Source organism: Entelurus aequoreus, linkage group LG12 (genome assembly GCF_033978785.1).
Source record: "Entelurus aequoreus isolate RoL-2023_Sb linkage group LG12, RoL_Eaeq_v1.1, whole genome shotgun sequence".
Classification (NCBI taxonomy): domain Eukaryota; kingdom Metazoa; phylum Chordata; class Actinopteri; order Syngnathiformes; family Syngnathidae; genus Entelurus; species Entelurus aequoreus.
In genome coordinates, this window is record NC_084742.1 from 64,500,737 (window position 1) to 64,522,774 (window position 22,038).

At 39.1% G+C, this 22,038-nt stretch overlaps 1 protein-coding gene across 8 annotated transcripts in view; it reads left to right on the forward strand.

Annotated features, from left to right (window-relative positions):
* Positions 1 to 22,038, forward strand: part of dgki (diacylglycerol kinase, iota) — a 195,921-nt gene that overhangs the window by 599 nt on the left and 173,284 nt on the right. For all 8 annotated transcript variants that reach the window (XM_062066447.1, XM_062066438.1, XM_062066443.1 and 5 more), the window contains exon 1: positions 1 to 306. This exon is cut by the window's left edge. In XM_062066447.1, coding sequence (XP_061922431.1) covers positions 119 to 306 — 188 coding nt within the window. In that variant the 5' untranslated portion in view covers positions 1 to 118. The remainder of the gene's footprint in view (positions 307 to 22,038) is intronic.

Below are 22,038 nucleotides of genomic sequence, written 5' to 3' on the forward strand. Positions count from 1 at the left end.
TCTCCTCCCGCCTCCGTGCCGCCGCCGCCGCCGCCGCCGCCGCCGCCGTCCCTGTCCGAGCCGGGTCGTAGCGAAGGGGGGGAGTGGGGGTCCAGCGCGGGGCGAGCGAGCGACCAGCATGGACCCCCGAGCAGCGACTGAGCGCCCCGGTGGTGCCGACGGCGGAGAGTCGGAGTCCGCAGCCGGCTCGGAGGAGGCTGCGGCGGGCTGCGGCAGCGACACGTTCAGCAGCCTGCCCGACATGGACCAGGAGAGCCTGGAGGAGAAGCTGCGGGGACTGGCCTTCCGGAAACAGACGTCGTATCGGTGAGTCCTCGCACTGATGACGGGACAGACGGCAAAAAAAGTGGCGCCATATTCGTCATTTGCTTCAAAATATGTCGTCTTTGAGACACCTTAGTTTGTTGTGTGGGAGCATGTTTGAGGTGAATGCTATTTATATAGCGCTTTTCTCTAGTGACTCTAAGCGTTTTTACATAGTGAAAGCCAATATCTAAGTTACATTTAAACTGGCACCGGGAGCAGGTGAGTAAAGTGTCTTGCCCAAGGACACAGCGGCAGTGGCTAGAATGGCGGGAGCGGGGATCGAACCTGGAACCCTCAAGTTGCTGGCACGGCCACTCTACCAACCGGGCTGTACCGTGGAGGACGAGGGTATACTAGTGTTGTTGGATCTAACATAATAGTGTGAGAGTCCAGTCCATAGTGGATCTAACATAATAGTGAGAGTCCAGTCCATAGTGGATCTAACATAATAGTGTGAGAGTCCAGTCCATAGTGGATCTAAAATAATAGTGTGAGAGTCCAGTCCATAGTGGATCTAACATAATAGTGTGAGAGTTCAGTCCATAGTGGATCTAACATAATAGTGAGAGTTCAGTCCATAGTGGATCTAGCATAATAGTGTGAGAGTCCAGTCCATAGTGGATCTAACATAATAGTGTGAGAGTTCAGTCCATAGTGGATCTAACATAATAGTATCAGAGTCCAGTCCATAGTGGATCTAACATAATAGTGTGAGAGTGCAGTCCATAGTGGATCTAGCATAATAGTGTGAGAGTCCAGTCCATAGTGGATCTAACATAATAGTGAGAGTTCAGTCCATAGTGGATCTAGCATCATAGTGAGAGTCCAGTCCATAGTGGATCTAACATAATAGTGAGAGTCCAGTCCATAGTGGATCTAGCATAATAGTGTGAGAGTCCAGTCCATAGTGGATCTAACATAATAGTGAGAGTCCAGTCCATAGTGGATCTAACATAATAGTGTGAGAGTTCAGTCCATAGTGGATCTAACATAATAGTGTGAGAGTTCAGTCCATAGTTGATCTAACATAATAGTGTGAGAGTTCAGTCCATAGTGGATCTAACATAATAGTGTGAGAGTCCAGTCCATAGTGGATCTAACATAATAGTGTGAGAGTTCAGTCCATAGTGGATCTAACATAATAGTATCAGAGTCCAGTCCATAGTGGATCTAACATAATAGTGTGAGAGTGCAGTCCATAGTGGATCTAGCATAATAGTGTGAGAGTCCAGTCCATAGTGGATCTAACATAATAGTGTGAGAGTTCAGTCCATAGTGGATCTAACATAATAGTATCAGAGTCCAGTCCATAGTGGATCTAACATAATAGTGTGAGAGTGCAGTCCATAGTGGATCTAGCATAATAGTGTGAGAGTCCAGTCCATAGTGGATCTAACATAATAGTGAGAGTTCAGTCCATAGTGGATCTAGCATAATAGTGAGAGTCCAGTCCATAGTGGATCTAACATAATAGTGAGAGTCCAGTCCATAGTGGATCTAGCATAATAGTGTGAGAGTCCAGTCCATAGTGGATCTAACATAATAGTGAGAGTCCAGTCCATAGTGGATCTAACATAATAGTGTGAGAGTTCAGTCCATAGTGGATCTAACATAATAGTGTGAGAGTTCAGTCCATAGTGGATCTAACATAATAGTGTGAGAGTCCAGTCCATAGTGGATCTAGCATAATAGTGTGAGTCCAGTCCATAGTGGATCTAACATAATAGTGAGAGTCCAGTCCATAGTGGATCTAGCATAATAGTGTGAGAGTCCAGTCCATAGTGGATCTAACATAATAGTGAGAGTCCAGTCCATAGTGGATCTAACATAATAGTGAGAGTCCAGTCCATAGTGGATCTAGCATAATAGTGTGAGAGTCCAGTCCATAGTGGATCTAACATAATAGTGTGAGAGTTCAGTCCATAGTGGATCTAGCATAATAGTGTGAGAGTCCAGTCCATAGTGGATCTAACATAATAGTGTGAGAGTCCAGTCCGTAGTGGATCTAACATAATAGCGTGAGAGTTCAGTCCATAGTGGATCTAGCATAATAGTGTGAGAGTCCAGTCCATAGTGGATCTAGCATAATAGTGTGAGAGTCCAGTCCATAGTGGATCTAACATAATAGTGTGAGAGTCCAGTCCATAGTGGATCTAACATAATAGTGAGAGTCCAGTCCATAGTGGATCTAACATAATAGTGAGAGTCCAGTCCATAGTGGATCTAAAATAATAGTGAGAGTCCAGTCCATAGTGGATCTAACATAATAATGACAGTCCAGTCCATAGTGGATCTAAAATAATAGTGAGAGTCCAGTCCATAGTGGATCTAACATAATAATGACAGTCCAGTCCATAGTGGATCTAAAATAATAGTGAGAGTCCAGTCCATAGTGGATCTAACATAATAGTGTGAGAGTCCAGTCCATAGTGGATCTAACATATATATATATATATATATATATATATATATATATATATATATATATATATATATATATATATATATATATATATATATATATATATATATATATATATATATATATATTTTTTTGTGTGGATGCATGTGTGTGTGTAAGCCTGCCGAGTGTCTCTGTTCCAAGGCCTTGGTGTCGTGCAGCCGCTAGTCAGTCCAAAGTCAACAACAGGTGTGTGTCCATGAGAGACAAAAGGCGCACCGAATTATAAGGCGCATTAAAGGAGCCATATTATGATTTTTTTCTAAATGTAAAAGACTTCCTTGTGGTCTACATAACATGTGATGGTGGTTCTTTGCTCAAAATGTTGCGTAGATGATGTTTTACCCATCATCTTCAAGTCACTTTCTGACAGTCGCTTCAGGATGCGCCGTCTTATTTACGTGGCTCACCTTCGACAGCGTCTTCTCCCCGTCATCTTTGCTGTAGCGGTGTCGCGTGCAAGGACGGGAGTGGAAGAAGTGTCAAAAGATGGCGCTAACTGTTTTAATGACATTCAGACTTGACTTCAATCAATAATGGAGCAGCATCAGGAAACAACAACACCCGAAATGTGTCCCGTGAAAAACCGTCCGACCGGAACTCTAATAACTAAAGTTCCTTGGGTAAATAATGTACACTCACTACACCGGTATGTTTTAGTGCTTTCATGGCGAGTTCACTGACAGATATAAGTAAGAACTTTACACTACTTTATATTAGAAATGGCAACAGCGGAGGATGAATGTCACATAACAAGAAGATAGAGACAAAGAAGAAGCTTATGGACTACGGCGTTGACACGGACTACAAAGGCGGACTCACGCAAATTTTTAGGACTTATGCCGATCCCAAATACAGATCAGCAGGTACCAGAAGGTAAGAAAGGTTGCTTTTGCATAATATTGCGCAACAAAACGCCAGATAATATGTCTTACCTTATACACACACCATAATAATACTCCTATGTTGAAGCACATCAAGCGGTGTGGCTTCATAGCTTACCAAAGTCCTACTAAAACATTTTGATACATTTTTGAGCGCCGTGTGTAATGTTCTATATTCTCAATGGAACATAGAGAATGTTGGTGTCGTTTACTTGAGTCATATTTGCAGTCTACACGTATCTCTTATGTGTGACTGCCATCTACTGGTCACACTTATCATCTTCAACCTGTACCAAATAAAATAGCTTTGAGGTCGGTAAGCACAACCAAAATTATTCCGTACAGTAGGCGCACCGGGTTATAAGGCGCACCAGGCCCGGCCCTAACCAATCTGGCACCCTAGGCAAGATTTTAGGTGGCGCCCCCCCACATCGGCAGTGAAGTGTATATACTCACAAAAAACAGAATAGCTTTGCTTTGACCTTTTTTTTTTACTTAAAGAAAGCAAATTAACAATCAGAATAGTTAACAAGATAAAAAAAAAAAGAATAAATAAATGAATACAAAAAATAAAAAATGAATATCTAACAATCAATTTATTGTCATCATTACAGTGAAATGCTGAATAGCAGAATGCAAAGTAACAGTATAAAATATTATATGAGAATGTTATGCTATGATTATCTTTAACCGAATCACAGCAGTGCTCAAATTAAAAAACAGCATTCCCTCTCATGTAATATTGCTTAATTAACATCAATGATGTGCACTTTAACAACTAGACTTACAACTATACCTAATATATAAAGGGGTGGAAAAGTGACTATTACCTGCAGGGCAAACATTAGCTAACCAGAAGGCAATAACAATGTAAACAAAAAACACCTGCTTAAAAGATCTAATACAAATGTCTCTGAGGAATGTAAGGTGGGAGTACTGTAATTACTTAACGTTACATTATTATTTTCCATAACAATTTAGCCCCCTCCACAATATTAATCTGACGTTAAAACAGAACTAGCTATTTATTGATTAGCAATTGCCGAATCATGTAACATTAGCTTAATGCTAAAAAGCCAGGTTACTATCACATTCTGTAACAGACAAATAATTTCATGTAGGCTAACATTACCTACCTGCTACCTCTGTCTTTTTCTCGTTTCTCCTCCTCTTTTCTCTTTTTTCTTCCCTGGGCACCTGACAGTTTTGGCCGTTTTGACATCTTGTGTTGTTTTTTTGATGAGGTGACGTCCAAAAAGAGTCATGATACGGGAAGGGAGGGGGGGGGGGCGTACTGTTGTAAAAAATAATATTTCTATTAAATAGGCTTTACTTTGCATTTTAATTAACGTGGGATTATTTTTTGTATTTAGAAATAATAGTACCAAATTTTTTTATTTTATTTTTTCTCCAACATTTGTGGCACTGGCGTGGCGCCCCCTGATGGACAGCGCCCTTAGCATTTGCCTATACGGCCTATGCCACGGGCCGGCCCTGAGGCGCACTGTGGAGTTTTGAGAAAATGAAAGGATTTTAAGTGCGCCTTATAGTCCGAAAAATACCGTAACCTACTTACAGTTTACAACCTTGTCAAATGATATGAAACTATGTATTAATCACTAAGATTATTAGATTTATTTAACACATAAACCTTAGCCTTAGGTCAGGCTGATTAGAAAAACAAGTATACTAACCAAAAATACCGCATAAAAAGGACTCATGAATAACTGACATAAAATGCATTTACATACAATTATACTGCGCTAAAATAAATCAACTAAATGAGTAATAAATGTTTTTCGTCACTAAACTGTCAACAAAATAAAGTGCAACTGAAAATACAGCTTCAACACTTTAGTCTAATTTTTTGTGTTTTAATTTTTTGCGTTTTAATTTTTTGCGTGGGAAAACAATATGCAAGTCTACAGCTAGGTGGCATGTAGGTGCTGGTGCCAGAAACTCAGGTTGGGTTGAGATAGAAGAAGAGAGGCAGAGAGATAGGACTTTTAAGAGACTACAGTCAATCAATCAATCAAAGTTTCCTTATATAGCCCTAAATCACGAGTGTCTCAAAGGGCTGCACAAGCCACAACGACATCCACATTAGGGCAAGGAAAAACTCACAACCCAATGGGATGACAATGAGAAACCTTGGAGGGGACCGCAGATTCAGTTTCCAAAAACAATTTGAAATGTGGACTCGTCAGACCACAGAACACTTTTCCCCTTTGCATCAGTCCATCTTAGATGAGCCTAGTAAAGCATTCCTGGGCGTTGTTGATAAATGGCTTTGCATAGTAGAGTTTTAACTTGCACTTACAGATGTAGCGGCCAACTGTAGTTACTGACAGTGGTTTTCTGAAGTGTGCCTGAGCCCATGTGGTGATATCCTTTACACACTGATGTCGCTTTTTGATGCAGTACAGCCTGAGGGATGGAAGGTCACGGGCATTCAATGTTGGTTTTCGGCCTTTCTCCAGATTCTCTGAACCCTTTGATGATATTACGGAGCGTAGATGGTGAAATCCCTGAATTCCTTGCAATAGCTGCTTGAGAAATGTTGTTCTTAAACAATTTGCTCAGGCGTTTGTTGACAAAGTGGTGACCCTCGCCCCCGTCCTTGTTTGTGAACGACTGAGCATTTCATGGAAGCTGCTTTTATACCCAATCATGGCACCCACCTGTTCCCAATTAGCCTGTTCTGTCATGTCTGTGATCATGTTTTGTTTAGTTATGCCCTGTTTGGTTTTTGGACTCTTTTTGGTTCCTGTTTTCACTCCATTGTTTTGTTACCATGACAACCATTAGTGTCACCTGTTTCACGCCTTGGACTCACGCACCTGTTTGTTAATGATGTCACTATTTTTTTTAGCCAATAGTTGCCAGGAAGTCAGCCTGGCGACATTACCTTCTGTTACCTCCGCGACTCATGCTACCCATGAGATTCATGTTTTCCATAGTTCATGCTTCATGCCATGCCACGTAAGTTTTTGTTCATTTCATGTCCATAGTTTTGCCCGAGTGCTAGTTTTGCTTCATAGTCAAGTTTGTATCTCCGCCTTGTGCGCGCTTTTCGTTTGTACCTTTTTATAGTCATAATTAAAGGCCTACTGAAAGCCACTACTACCGACCACATAGTCTGATAGTTTATATATCAATGATGAAATCTTAACATTATAACACATGCCAATACGGCCGGGTTAACTTATAAAGTGACATTTTAAATTTGCCGCTAAACTTCCGGTTCGAAACGCCTCTGAGGATGACGTATGCGCGTGACGTAGCCCGGGGAACACGGGTATGCCTTCCACATTGAAGCCAATACGAAAAAGCTCTGTTTTCATTTCATAATTCCACAGTATTCTGGACATCTGTGTTCGTGAATCTGTTGCAATCATGTTCATTGCATTATGGAGAAGGAAGCTGAGCAAGCAAAGAAGAAAGTTGTCGGTGCGAAATGGACGTATTTTTCGAACGTAGTCAGCCACAACAGTACACAGCCGGCGCTTCTTTGTTTACATTCCCGGAAGATGCAGTCAAGATGGAAGAACTCGGATAACAGAGACTCTAACCAGGAGGACTTTTGACTTGGATACACAGACGCCTGTAGAGAACTGGGACAACACAGACTCTTACCAGGATTACTTTGATTTGGATGACAAAGACGCAGACGTGCTACTGTGAGTATGCAGCTTTGGCTTCTAAACATTTGATCGCTTGACCGTATGTGCGCAACTTTTTTTTGCGTATGTACGTAACTTTTTAAAAATATATAAGCTTTATGAACCTTGGGTTAGGTGAACGGTCTTTTGGGCTGAGTGATTGTGTGTGTTGATCAGGTGTTTGAATTGTATTGGCGTGTTCTATGGAGCTAGGAGCTAGCAGAGGAGCTAGGAGCTAGCGTAACAAACACGTATGTGTTTTTATGCAGGATTAATTTGTGGCATATTAAATATAAGCCTGGTTGTGTTGTGGCTAATAGAGTATATATATGTCTTGTGTTTATTTACTGTTGTAGTCATTCCCAGCTGAATATCAGGTCACCCCCGGCTCTCACAGCATCTTCCCTATCTGAATAGCTTCAACTCCCCACTAGTCCTTCACTTGCACTTTACTCATCCACAAATCTTTCATCCTCGCTCAAATTAATGGGGAAATTGTCGCTTTCTCGGTCCGAATCTCTCTCACTTCATGCGGCCATCATTGTAAACAATAGGGAACTTTGCGTATATGTTCAACTGACTACGTCACGCTACTTCCGGTAGGGGCAAGCCTTTTTTTTATCAGATACCAAAAGTTGCAATCTTTATCGTCGTTGTTCTATACTAAATCCTTTCAGCAAAAATATGGCAATATCGCGAAATGATCAAGTATGACACATAGAATAGATCTGCTATCCCCGTTTAAATAAAAAAAATTCATTTCAGTAGGCCTTTAAATCATGTATCTACCTTCACGCCTTGTCCGGTCCAGTTCGTTTGCATCTTGGGAAAGCAATCCTCGCAGGAAACTGCGCCTAAGTCCATGTCGTGACATGTTCACCTGTGGGATGTTCCAAATAAGTGTTTGATGAGCATTCCTCAACTTTCTCAGTCTTTTTTGCCACTTGTGCCAGCTTTTTTGAAACACCTTGTAGGCAATCAAATTCCAAATAAGCTAATATTTGCAAAAAATAACAACGCTTTCCAGTTCGGACGTTAAATATCTTGTCTTTGCAGTCTATTCAATTGAATATAAGTTGAAAAGGATTTGCAAATCATTGTATTCTCTTTTTATTTACCATTTACTCAACTTCGCTGCTTTTGGGGTTTGTAAATGAATGTGCGGGGAAGACTGACGGGATAAGTGGCAGAGGCTTTCCGAGGACGCAGACGCGGGAACAGACGAGTGTGTTGTGTTTTCCGACGCGGCCATGTGAAGGGAATGGCGTTAGCTGCTCAGCGGCGATGGGGCGTAAGAAGGTCGTTTGAAGTGTCCGCCGCCAACGAGCCAGTGACCATATGTGGCGAAGTGAAGGAGCTGGGAAATGATGCTGTCCAGCACCAAATGCTGCGTGTGTGAGGGGGAGGGGCTTATGCCAGCGTATGTTTATGGCGGTGTGAGGCGCACCAAGAATGTCTGCCAGACATTCATCACTATGTATGCGTCCTTCTAGAATAATGTCCCTCCTTGTATCTACTTTTAGCTGTGTTAGACCCGCTCCTCCAGATGTGTGTGTGTGTTTATGTGTGTGTGTGTGTGTGTGTGTGTAAATTAGTTGCTCTGGCCATTTAGGGGGAAAAACATTGCACCAATTACACTGCAAAAAGTCAGTGTTCAAAAAGAATTAAAAAAATGAGGGGTATTTTATTTGAATTAAGCAAAATTATCTGCCAATAGAACAAGAAAATTTGGCTTGTCAAGACTTTCCTAAACAAGCAAAATTAGCTAACCTCAATGAACCCAAAAATACCTTAAAATAAGTATATTCTCACTAATAACAATTGTACTACTGTCAGAATAATTGTGTCTAAGTTATCACAAAACGTTGTGTTTCAACGAGTTCCCGGCGAGCAGACAAAATCTGTCTTTGATCTTACCAGTCAAAACTCCACTGTGTAGGAGGGGAAGCGACATGAAGGTGTGGGTTTCTTTGAGCTATTGTAATCCACAGGAAGATTTTGTCTTGACCCGAGATCTACTATTTGAGATCTAGAGACCCTTTATTTACTACTTTATTTAACACACCTCTGACAATCTGGATCATATTTCTTATTACAGTAGTTTGGTGATACAAAGGGACCAAATCCAACCCAGACCGCATGTCATAAACATATAGTGAGTGTGTGTGCGTGCGTATGTGTGAACAAGAGAGGAAGTAGAAAGAGTCACACGTTGTTTTGCAGACTCTAATTATTTTGTGATATATTTTATTTTATACGCTAGGCTAAGCCACAGCGCCTCAAATGTTATCTTTTTTTTGTAAACTGAATTTATTAGGAAAAACATGAAAAAAAAGAAGTATTTTCTGACCCCCCTCCAGGCGCCTTTTCTTTGAACTGTTTTGTAACCAAAGGCGACGGCTGTTTACGACCCCCCCTCCCTTTAGAAACAGCTGTTGCCACGTAATCAGGGAAAGTCCGAATAAAAGAGGAGGCGTACAATCTTTCGTCAGAGCGTGGTGGCGACACTGTCCAAGGGTACAGGTGTATGCGTTTCTCCTCATTGAGCCAAATTTAATTCTGTCTCTGTTTAATTCCTTGCTTCTTTGTCTGTTTAATAAATGTCATCAGTGTTTGAACCTGACAACTACTATATGATAGGGGTGTAACGGTACGTGTATTTGTATTGAACCGTTTCGGTACGGGGGTTCCGGTTCGGTTCGGAGGTGTACCGAACGAGTTTCCACACGGACATATTAAGTAGCGTAACGCACGTTGTCTAAACAATGCACAGCGAGGCACAACGCACGGCATGCTAGCAGCTAACGGGCTAGGATAGACTGACCATACGTCCTCTTTTCACCGGACATGTCCTCTTTTGCGGAGCTGTCAGGGCGGAGTTTCTTAAATGCCTCAAATGTCCGGCATTTTGAGTTCGGGCTGCATGTATTTTCAATGTACGTTCAGGGTTAAGAAGGGGTTAAAAACAAAACAAATTGTGCGCGCAGCAGCATTGGTGAGGGAGGGGCAGAGACAGAGAGAGAGAGAGAGAGTTATGATAAACGCGCATGCGTCGCCAGGCTCTGCTTTTTATCCATAGATTTATCACATTTCATTTTTTATTATCTATAGCAGGGGTGTCAAAAGTGTGCCCCGGAGGCCATTTGAGGCCCACAGCTAATGTTTTAAAGGCCCACGGCACATCCTAAAAATACTATTAAAATAAACAAAAACATAACAAAAGTGAAATAAAAAAGCTAAAAGGTTAAATATAATTTAGAAAAAGTTGCAATGTTGACTAATAAAACAAAGCTGTTTTTTTTTCTTTCAAACTGTCATTGCTGAAAACATTATATTGAATCAAAATCAATTTTATTATGAATTATTGACCTATCCAAGGTTCCCATTACTTCACATCAAATATTACACTAAGAAAAATATTTTTGGTGGAAGATTTTGCAAATTTGGTAAATAAATAACCCCAAAATTTATATTTTGTTGTTTTCCGTGACCTCTAAACCGAGGTACACTACCGTTCAAAAGTTTGGGGTCACCCAAACAATTTTGTGGTATAGCCTTCATTTCTAAGAACAAGAATAGACTGTCGAGTTTCAGATGAAAGTTCTCTTTTTCTGGCCATTTTGAGCGTTTAATTGACCCCACAAATGTGATGCTCCAGAAACTCAATCTGCTCAAAGGAAGGTCAGTTTTGTAGCTTCTGTAACGAGCTAAACTGTTTTCAGATGTGTGAACATGATTGCACAAGGGTTTTCTAATCATCAATTAGCCTTCTGAGCCAAGGAGCAAACACATTGTACCATTAGAACACTGGAGTGATAGTTGCTGGAAATGGGCCTCTATACACCTATGTAGATATTGCACCAAAAAGCAGACATTTGCAGCTAGAATAGTAATTTACCACATTAGCAATGTATAGAGTGTATTTCTTTCAAGTTAAGACTAGTTTAAAGTTATCTTCATTGAAAAGTACAGTGCTTTTCCTTCAAAAATAAGGACATTTCAATGTGACCCCAAACTTTTGAACGGTAGTATATATATATATATATATATATATATATATATATATATATATATATATATATATACATATATATATATGTATATGTAAACTTTTGACCACGACTGTATATATAAAATTTCGGTTTGGTACATACCTCGGTTTAGAGGTCACGGTTCGCTTCATTTTCAGTACAGTAAGAAAACAACAAAATATAAATTTTGGGGTTATTTATTTAGCAAATTTGCAAAATCTTCCACCAAAAATATTTTTCTTTGTGGAATATTTGATGTGAAGTAATGGGAACCTTGGATAGGTCAATAATTCATAATAACATTGATTTTGATTCAATATTATGTTTTGAGCAATGACAGTTTGAAAGAAAGAAAAAAACAGCTTTGTTTTATTAGTCAACATTGCAACTTTTTCTAAATGACATTTAACCTTTAAGCTTTTTTATTTCACTTTTGTTATGTTTTTGTTTATTTGAATAGTATTTTTAGAATGTGCAGTGGGCCTTTAAAACATTAGCTGTGGGCCGCAAATGGCCTCCGGGGCACACTTTTGACACCCCTGCTATAGATAATAAAAAATTCAATGTGATAAATCTATGGATTAAAAAGCAGAGCCTGGCGACGCATGCGCGTTTATCATAACTCTCTCACTCTCTCTGTCTCTGCCCCTCCCTCACCAATGCTGCTGCGCGCACAATTTGTTTTGTTTTTAACCCCTTCTTAACCCTGAACGTACATTGAAAATACACGCAACCCGAACTCAAAATGCCGGACATTTGAGGCATTTAAGAAACTCCGCCCTGACAGCTCCGCAAAAGAGGACATGTCCGGTGAAAAGAGGACGTATGGTCAGTCTATCCTAGCCCGTTAGCTGCTAGCATGCCGTGTGTTGTGCCTCGCTGTGCATTGTTTACACAACGTGCGTTACGCTACTTCATATGTCCGTGTGGAAACTCATTCGGTACACCTCAGAACCGAAACCGGAACCCCCGTACCGAAACGGTTCAATACAAATACACGTACCGTTACACCCCTAATATATATATATATATATATATATATATATATATATATATATATATATATATATATATATATATATATATATATATATATATATATATATATATATATATACATATATTAGGGCTGCAACTAACGATTAATTTGATAATCGATTAATCTGTCGATTATTACTTCGATTAATCGATTAATAATCGGATAAAAGAGACAAACTACATTTCTGTCCTTTCCAGTATTTTATTGAAAAAACCCAGCATACTGGCACCATACTTATTTTGATTATTGTTTCTCAGCTGTTTGTACATGTTGCAGTTTATAAATAAAGGTTTATTTAAAAAAAATAAAAATAAAAATAAAATAAAATAAAAAAAATAATTTTTTTTAAAAAAAAGCCTCTGCGCATGCGCATAGCATAGATCCAACGAATCGATGACTAAATTAATCGGCAACTATTTTTATAATCGATTTTAATCGATTTAATCGATTAGCTGTTGCAGCCCTAATATATATATATATATATATATATATATATATATATATATATATATATATATATATATATATATATATATATATGTGAAAGTCCTTGTACAAGAGTGGAAGCTGCTCTAGCTGTAGTAATGCATGTTCTTCCTCACATTTCTTTCACTTCCTGTCAGTGTCCCAATACTAATTTGGATGACTTGCTGTGATATATATTTTCTATTGTCTTTTTTTTCTTTCTTTTTTTTCACCGTCTTAATGGCGGAGTTGTTATCATAGCAGCCACAAGCCGGGGTCACAAGCAGCACGGGGGCAGCCTCCAGGAAGGATTTCCCGACAGAGGAGCCGCAGTGATGTCATCGATGCGTCACCGTGCGCTGCAATAACCTCGCCGCTGCCCCGGGGAAATTACACTCAGAGGTCAACTCCTCGTTTTTTCCGCACAGCCCGTGTTGATTGTCGGCGTGCGGCCACGCTAAACTGGCCAGCGGCGCCCGGCCCGATGTCATGGCAGGTGAATGATGACAGAAGATACCGCCTCGGCTTAAGTGGATCTAATGGACGACATCAATAATGAAGGAGCTGATGGAAATGGCCGCTCCCTTTATGTCCCGCGCGGGCTGCTTGGCTGCTTCTCAAGCCAAGTTAAATTCACTGGAACGCTCGTCTCCGCCGGCCCAAGACGCCTGTGAATTGTTAAGCAGATCAGAGCGCCAACTGTTGATGTTGCGCTCCCAGCTGCACATCTCGCCATTCAGGAGACAAACTCAAACAAAACATCGTCTTTACTTTAACAGTCATGCTTCAGTTTTCATTGGACAATAAGTCATTGGCCCTTGTCCTCTCTAGACTCACAGGTGAGTCTACCCCAGCGGACTAAATAAGGTGCTCTAATATCAGACGCGGTAGTACGATGCAGTAGAGCAGACCCGGGCAATTATTTGACTCGGGGGGCCAAATTTAGAGAAAAACATTTGTCTGGGGGCCGGTATATCTATCCATCTATGTATATACACCACCGTTCAAAAGTTTGGGGTCACCCAAACAATTTTGTGGAATAGCCTTCATTTCTAAGAACAAGAATAGACTGTCGAGTTTCAGATGAAAGTTCTCTTTTTCTGGCCATTTTGAGCGTTTAATCGACCCCACAAATGTGATACTCCAGAAACTCAATCTGCTCAAAGGAAGGTCAGTTTTGTAGCTTCTGTAACGAGCTAAACTGTTTTCAGATGTGTGAACATGATTGCACAAGGGTTTTCTAATCATCAATTAGCCTTCTGAGCCAATGAGCAAACACATTGTACCATTAGAACACTGGAGTGATAGTTGCTGGAAATGGGCCTCTATACACCTATGTAGATATTCAATCAATCAATCAATGTTTATTTATACAGCCCTAAATCACAAGTGTCTCAAAGGGCTGTACAAGCCACAACGACATCCTCGGTACAGAGCCCACATATTGCACCAAAAAGCAGACATTTGCAGCTAGAATAGTCATTTACCACATTAGCAATGTATAGAGTGTATTTCTTTAAAGTTAAGACTAGTTTAAAGTTATCTTCATTGAAAAGTACAGTGCTTTTCCTTCAAAAATAAGGACATTTCAATGTGACCCCAAACTTTTGAACGGTAGTGTATGTATATATATATATATATATATATATATATATATATATATATATATATATATATTAGGGCAGCAACTAACGATCAATTTGATAATCGATTAATCTGTCGATTATTACTTCGATTAATCGATTAATAATCGGATAAAAGAGACAAACTACGTTTCTATCCTATCCAGTATTTTATTGACAAAAAAACAGCACACTGGCACCATACTTATTTTGATTATTGTTTCTCAGCTGTTTGTAAATGTTGCAGTTTATAAATAAAAGTTTATTAAAAAATAAAAAAAAATTAATAAAAAACAAACAAACAAAAAAAAACCTCTGCGCATGCGCATAGCATAGATCCAACGAATCGATGACTAAATTAATCGGCAACTATTTCAATAATCGATTTTAATCGATTTAATCGATTAGTTGTTGCAGCCCTAATTATATATATATATATATATATATATATATATATATATATATATATATATATATATATATATATATATATATATATATATATATATATAAAGCTGTAAACTGTGAAAATCTGTTGTACAGTATGTGTGCTTGGTTCCTATTTTTAGCAACACTAATACAAAACCTCACAATAATGTCTGACTCGATGTTAAAAACGTTATGACAGACCGCCTTAAAAAACGGAATGGAATTTTATAATTTTTTTTTTACTGAATGAGACACCCAGAATGTACATGAGAATAAAGAACGTGGGATTTACAATATTAACTATGAAGGATAAAACACTGAATATTGACAACATACGAACGTCACACCCCCTCTCGTTGAACATATTTTACAATCAAGCGAAACGCGACAAAAAGGCAACAAACACAATGACTTAGATTACCATAGTAACTAATTAGATTACCATAGTAACCAATTACATTATTATTAACTAGTATATCATGCAAAAGTGCAGATTACAACCATTGAAATACTTAGTATAGTTCGGGGGTCGGCAACCCGCGGCTCTAGAGCCGCATGCGGCTCTTTAGCGCCGCCCTAGTGGTTTCAAAAATGTATGAAGAATGGAAAAAGATGAGGGGAAAAAAAAAAATATTTTTTTGTTTTAGTATGGTTTCTGTATGAGGACAAACATGACACAAACCTCCCTAATTGTTATAAATCACACTGTTTATATTAAACATGCTTCACTGATTCGAGTATTTGGCGAGCGCCGTTTTGTCCTACTAATTTTGGCGGTCCTTGAACTCACCGTATAGTTTGTTTACATGTATAACTTTCTCTGACTTTCTAGGACGTGTTTTATGCCACTTCTTTTTCTGTCTCATGTTGTCCACCACACTTTTAATGTTGTGCGTGAATGCACAAAGGTGAGTTTTGTTGATGTTATTGACTTGTGTGCAGTGCTAGTCAGACATATTTGGTCACTGCATGACTGCAAGCTAATCGATGCTAACATGCTATTTAGGCTAGCGATATGTACATATTGCATCATTATGCCTAATTTGTAGCTATATTTGAGCTCATTTAGTTTCCTTTAAGTCCTCTTAATTAAATTTATATCTCATGACACATGTAATATGGCTTTTAATTTTTTGCGGCTCCAGACAGATTTGTTTTTGTATTTTTGGTCCAATATGGCTCTTTCAACATTTTGGGTTGCCGACCCCTGGTATAGTTGAAGACTTCCGGTCGTTAGAAAACATGACTGCACATCATAATGGCAGCTACACTTTCCATCTTACAGATCTAAAAAAAATATTTGGGAGTGTCGGGCGGGCCAGATTGAAAAGCTTAACGGGCCGCATGTGGCCCCCGGGCCCTAACTTGCCCAGGTCTGCAGTAGAGCGTGTGTGCATCATTGGTGAACACTAATAGGATTTATGACTCATCTCTCGCTTCCTTCTTAGCCTTTTCAGGAGTGTGCGTGTGTTATTTTGCCCATAATTGAGTGAGCCGTGGCGTTAAGGGATATTGGCTGACCGGGGGGCTGCTCCTTATTAGTCGTCTGGCTGCTGTAAGAGGATTTCTCCTGCTTGGGGAAAGAAGCTAAAAAAGGAAAGGGGGATGGGGTGGTCAGAAGGCACAACGGAAAAGTAGAAGTTTCTGCCGACCATTTCATCATTTCTCTCTCTCGCTTACGTAAGTTTGACCGGAGCAGCCGCAACACCTGAAATTGGTACGCAACTTGTGACAGTAGAAAGACAAACTGCTATTAATTAGGTGTGTAACGGCACATTATTCGTCATCGTTTTGTTTATTTTGGTTTTGGTACAGAGGTGTCTTGAAATTGACACCTGAAATTGGTACGTAACTTGTGACAGTAGAAAGACAAACTGCTATTAATTAGGTATGTAACGGCACATTATTTGTCATGGTTTTTGTTTATTTTGGTTTGGTACAGAGGTGTCTTGAAATTGACACCTGAAATTGGTATGCAACTTGAGAGTATAGAAAGACAAACTGCTATTAATTAGGTGTGTAACGGCACATTATTTAAAGTTAAAGTACCAATGATTGTCACACACACACTAGGTGTGGTGAAATTTGTCCTCTGCATTTGACCCATCCCCTTGGTCACCCCCTGGGAGGTGAGGGGAGCAGTGGGCAGCAGCGGTGCCGCGCCCGGGAATCATTTTTGGTGATTTAACCCCCAATTCCAACCCTTGATGCTGAGTGCCAAGCAGGGAGGTAATGGGTCCCATTTTTATAGTCTTTGGTATGACTCGGCCGGGGTTTTAACTCACAACCTACCGATCTCAGGGCGGACACTCTAACCACTAGGCCACTGAGTAGGTTTTTGGTTTATTTTGGTTTGGTACAGATGTGTCTTGAAATTGGTATGCAACTTGTGACAGTAGAAAGACAAACTGCTATTAATTAGGTGTGTAACGGCACATTATTTGTCATGGTTTTTGTTTATTTTGGTTTGGTACAGAGGTGTCTTGATATTGACTCCTGAAATTGGTACGCAACTTGAGACAGTAGAAAGACAAACTGCTATTAATTAGGTGTGTAACGCCACATTATTTGTCATGGTTTTTGTTTATTTTGGTTTGGTACAGAGGTGTCTTGAAATTGACACCTGAAATTGGTATGCAACTTGAGACTGTAGAAAGACAAACTGCTATTAATTAGGTGTGTAACGCCACATTATTTGTCATGGTTTTTGTTTATTTTGGTTTGGTACAGAGGTGTCTTGATATTGACTCCTGAAATTGGTACGCAACTTGAGACAGTAGAAAGACAAACTGCTATTAATTAGGTGTGTAACGGCACATTATTTGTCATGGTTTTGTTTATTTTGGTTTGGTACAGAGGTGTCTTGAAATCGACACCTGAAATTGGTACGCAACTTGTGACAGTAGAAAGACAAACTGCTATTAATTAGGTGTGTAACGGCACATTATTTGTCATGGTTTTTTGTTTTTTTTTGGTTTGGTACAGAGGTGTCTTGATATTGGTACACAACTTGAGACTGTAGAAAGACAAACTGCTATTAATTAGGTGTGTAACGCCACATTATTTGTCATCGTTTTTGTTTATTTTTGGTTTGGTACAGAGGTGTCTTGATATTAACACCTGAAATTTGTATGCAACTTGAGACTGTAGAAAGACAAACTGCTATTAATTAGGTGTGTAACGGCACATTATTTGTCATGGTTTTTGTTTATTTTGGTTTGGTACAGAGGTGTCTTGATATTGACACCTGAAATTGGTATGCAACTTGAGACTGTAGAAAGACAAACTGCTATTAATTAGGTGTGTAACGGCACATTATTTAAAGTTAAAGTACCAATGATTGTCACACACACACTAGGTGTGGTGAAATTTGTCCTCTGCATTTGACCCATCCCCTTGATCACCCCCTGGGAGGTGAGGGGAGCAGTGGGCAGCAGCGGTGCCGCGCCCGGGAATCATTTTTGGTGATTTAACCCCCAATTCCAACCCTTGATGCTGAGTGCCAAGCAGGGAGGTAATGGGTCCCATTTTTATAGTCTTTGGTATGACTCGGCCGGGGTTTTAACTCACAACCTACCGATCTCAGGGCGGACACTCTAACCACTAGGCCACTGAGTAGGTTTTTGGTTTATTTTGGTTTGGTACAGATGTGTCTTGAAATTGGTATGCAACTTGTGACAGTAGAAAGACAAACTGCTATTAATTAGGTGTGTAACGGCACATTATTTGTCATGGTTTTTGTTTATTTTGGTTTGGTACAGAGGTGTCTTGATATTGGTATGCAACTTGAGACTGTAGAAAGACAAACTGCTATTAATTAGGTGTGTAACGCCACATTATTTGTCATGGTTTTTGTTTATTTTGGTTTGGTACAGAGGTGTCTTGATATTGACTCCTGAAATTGGTACGCAACTTGAGACAGTAGAAAGACAAACTGCTATTAATTAGGTGTGTAACGGCACATTATTTGTCATGGTTTTGTTTATTTTGGTTTGGTACAGAGGTGTCTTGAAATCGACACCTGAAATTGGTACGCAACTTGTGACAGTAGAAAGACAAACTGCTATTAATTAGGTGTGTAACGGCACATTATTTGTCATGGTTTTTTGTTTTTTTTTGGTTTGGTACAGAGGTGTCTTGATATTGGTACACAACTTGAGACTGTAGAAAGACAAACTGCTATTAATTAGGTGTGTAACGCCACATTATTTGTCATCGTTTTTGTTTATTTTTGGTTTGGTACAGAGGTGTCTTGATATTAACACCTGAAATTTGTATGCAACTTGAGACTGTAGAAAGACAAACTGCTATTAATTAGGTGTGTAACGGCACATTATTTGTCATGGTTTTTGTTTATTTTGGTTTGGTACAGAGGTGTCTTGAAATTGACACCTGAAATTGGTATGCAACTTGAGACTGTAGAAAGACAAACTGCTATTAATTAGGTGTGTAACGGCACATTATTTGTCATGGTTTTGTTTATTTTGGTTTGGTACAGAGGTGTCTTGATATTGACACCTGAAATTGGTACGCAACTTGTGACAGTAGAAAGACAAACTGCTATTAATTAGGTGTGTAACGGCACATTATTTGTCATCCTTTTTGTTTTTTTTGGTTTGGTACAGAGGTGTCTTGATATTGACACCTGAAATTGGTATGCAACTTGAGACTGTAGAAAAACAAACTGCTATTAATTAGGTGTGTAACGGCACATTATTTGTCATCCTTTTTGTTTTGTTTTCGGTTTGGTACAGAGGTGTCTTGAAATCGACACCTGAAATTGGTATGCAACTTGAGACAGTAGAAAGACAAACTGCTATTAATTAGGTGTGTAACGGCACATTATTTGTCATCCTTTTTGTTTTTTTTGGTTTGGTACAGAGGTGTCTTGATATTGACACCTGAAATTGGTATGCAACTTGAGACTGTAGAAAAACAAACTGCTATTAATTAGGTGTGTAACGCCACATTATTTGTCATGGTTTTTGTTTATTTTGGTTTGGTACAGAGGTGTCTTGATATTGACACCTGAAATTGGTACGCAACTTGTGACAGTAGAAAGACAAACTGCTATTAATTAGGTGTGTAACAGCATATTATTTGTCATGGTTTTTGTTTATTTTGGTTTGGTACAGAGGTGTCTTGATATTGGTACGCAACTTGAGACTGTAGAAAAACAAACTGTACGCCACATTATTTGTCATGGTTTTTGTTTATTTTGGTTTGGTACAGAGGTGTCTTGATATTGATTCCTGAAATTGGTATGCAACTTGAGACAGTAGAAAGACAAACTGCTATTAATTAGGTGTGTAACGGCACATTATTTGTCATCGTTTTTGTTTATTTTGGTTTGGTACAGAGGTGTCTTGATATTGACTCCTGAAATTGGTATGCAACTTGAGACAGTAGAAAGACAAACTGCTATTAATTAGGTGTGTAACGGCACATTATTTGTCATGGTTTTGTTTATTTTGGTTTGGTACAGAGGTGTCTTGAAATTGACACCTGAAATTGGAACGTAACTTGTGACAGTAGAAAGACAAACTGCTATTAATTAGGTGTGTAACGGCACATTATTTGTCATCCTTTTTGTTTATTTTGGTTTGGTACAGAGGTGTCTTGATATTGACACCTGAAATTGGTACGCAACTTGAGACAGTAGAAAGACAAACTGCTATTAATTAGGTGTGTAACGGCACTTTATTTGTCATGGTTTTTGTTTATTTTGTTTGGTACAGAGGTGTCTTGAAATTGACACCTGAAATTGGTACGCAACTTGTGACAGTAGAAAGACAAACTGCTATTAATTAGGTGTGTAACGCCACATTATTTGTCATGGTTTTTTGTTTTTTTTTGGTTTGGTACAGAGGTGTCTTGAAATTGGTACGCAACTTGAGACAGTAGAAAGACAAACTGCTATTAATTAGGTGTGTAGCGGCACATTATTTGTCATGGTTTTGTTTATTTTGGTTTGGTACAGAGGTGTCTTGAAATTGGTATGCAACTTGTGACAGTAGAAAGACAAACTGCTATTAATTAGGTGTGTAACGGCACATTATTTGTCATGGTTTTGTTTATTTTGGTTTAGTACAGAGGTGTCTTGAAATTGACACTTGGAATTGGTATGCAACTTGTGACAGTAGAAAGACAAACTGCTATTAATTAGGTGTGTAACGGCACATTATTTGTCATGGTTTTTTGGTTTTTTTTGGTTTGGTACAGAGGTGTCTTGAAATTGGTACGCAACTTGTGACAGTAGAAAGACAAACTGCTATTAATTAGGTGTGTAACGCCACATTATTTGTCATGGTTTTTGTTTTTTTTTGGTTTGGTACAGAGGTGTCTTGATATTGGTACGCAACTTGAGACCGTAGAAAGACAAACAGCTATTAATTAGGTGTGAAACAGCACTTTATTTGTCATCGTTTTGTTTATTTTGGTTTTGGTACAGAGGTGTCTTGAAATTGACACCTGGAATGCAACTTGTGACAGTAGAAAGACAAACTGCTATTAATTAGGTGTGTAACGGCACGTTATTCGTCATCGTTTTGTTTATTTTGGTTTTGGTACAGAGGTGTCTTGAAATTGACACCTGAAATTGGTACGCAACTTGAGACAGTAGAAAGACAAACTGCTATTAATTAGGTGTGTAACGGCACATTATTTGTCATGGTTTTTGTTTATTTTGGTTTGGTACAGAGGTGTCTTGAAATTGACACCTGAAATTGGTATGCAACTTGAGACTGTAGAAAGACAAACTGCTATTAATTAGGTGTGTAACGGCACATTATTTGTCATGGTTTTGTTTATTTTGGTTTGGTACAGAGGTGTCTTGATATTGACACCTGAAATTGGTACGCAACTTGTGACAGTAGAAAGACAAACTGCTATTAATTAGGTGTGTAACGGCACATTATTTGTCATCCTTTTTGTTTTTTTTGGTTTGGTACAGAGGTGTCTTGATATTGACACCTGAAATTGGTATGCAACTTGAGACTGTAGAAAAACAAACTGCTATTAATTAGGTGTGTAACGGCACATTATTTGTCATCCTTTTTGTTTTGTTTTCGGTTTGGTACAGAGGTGTCTTGAAATCGACACCTGAAATTGGTATGCAACTTGAGACAGTAGAAAGACAA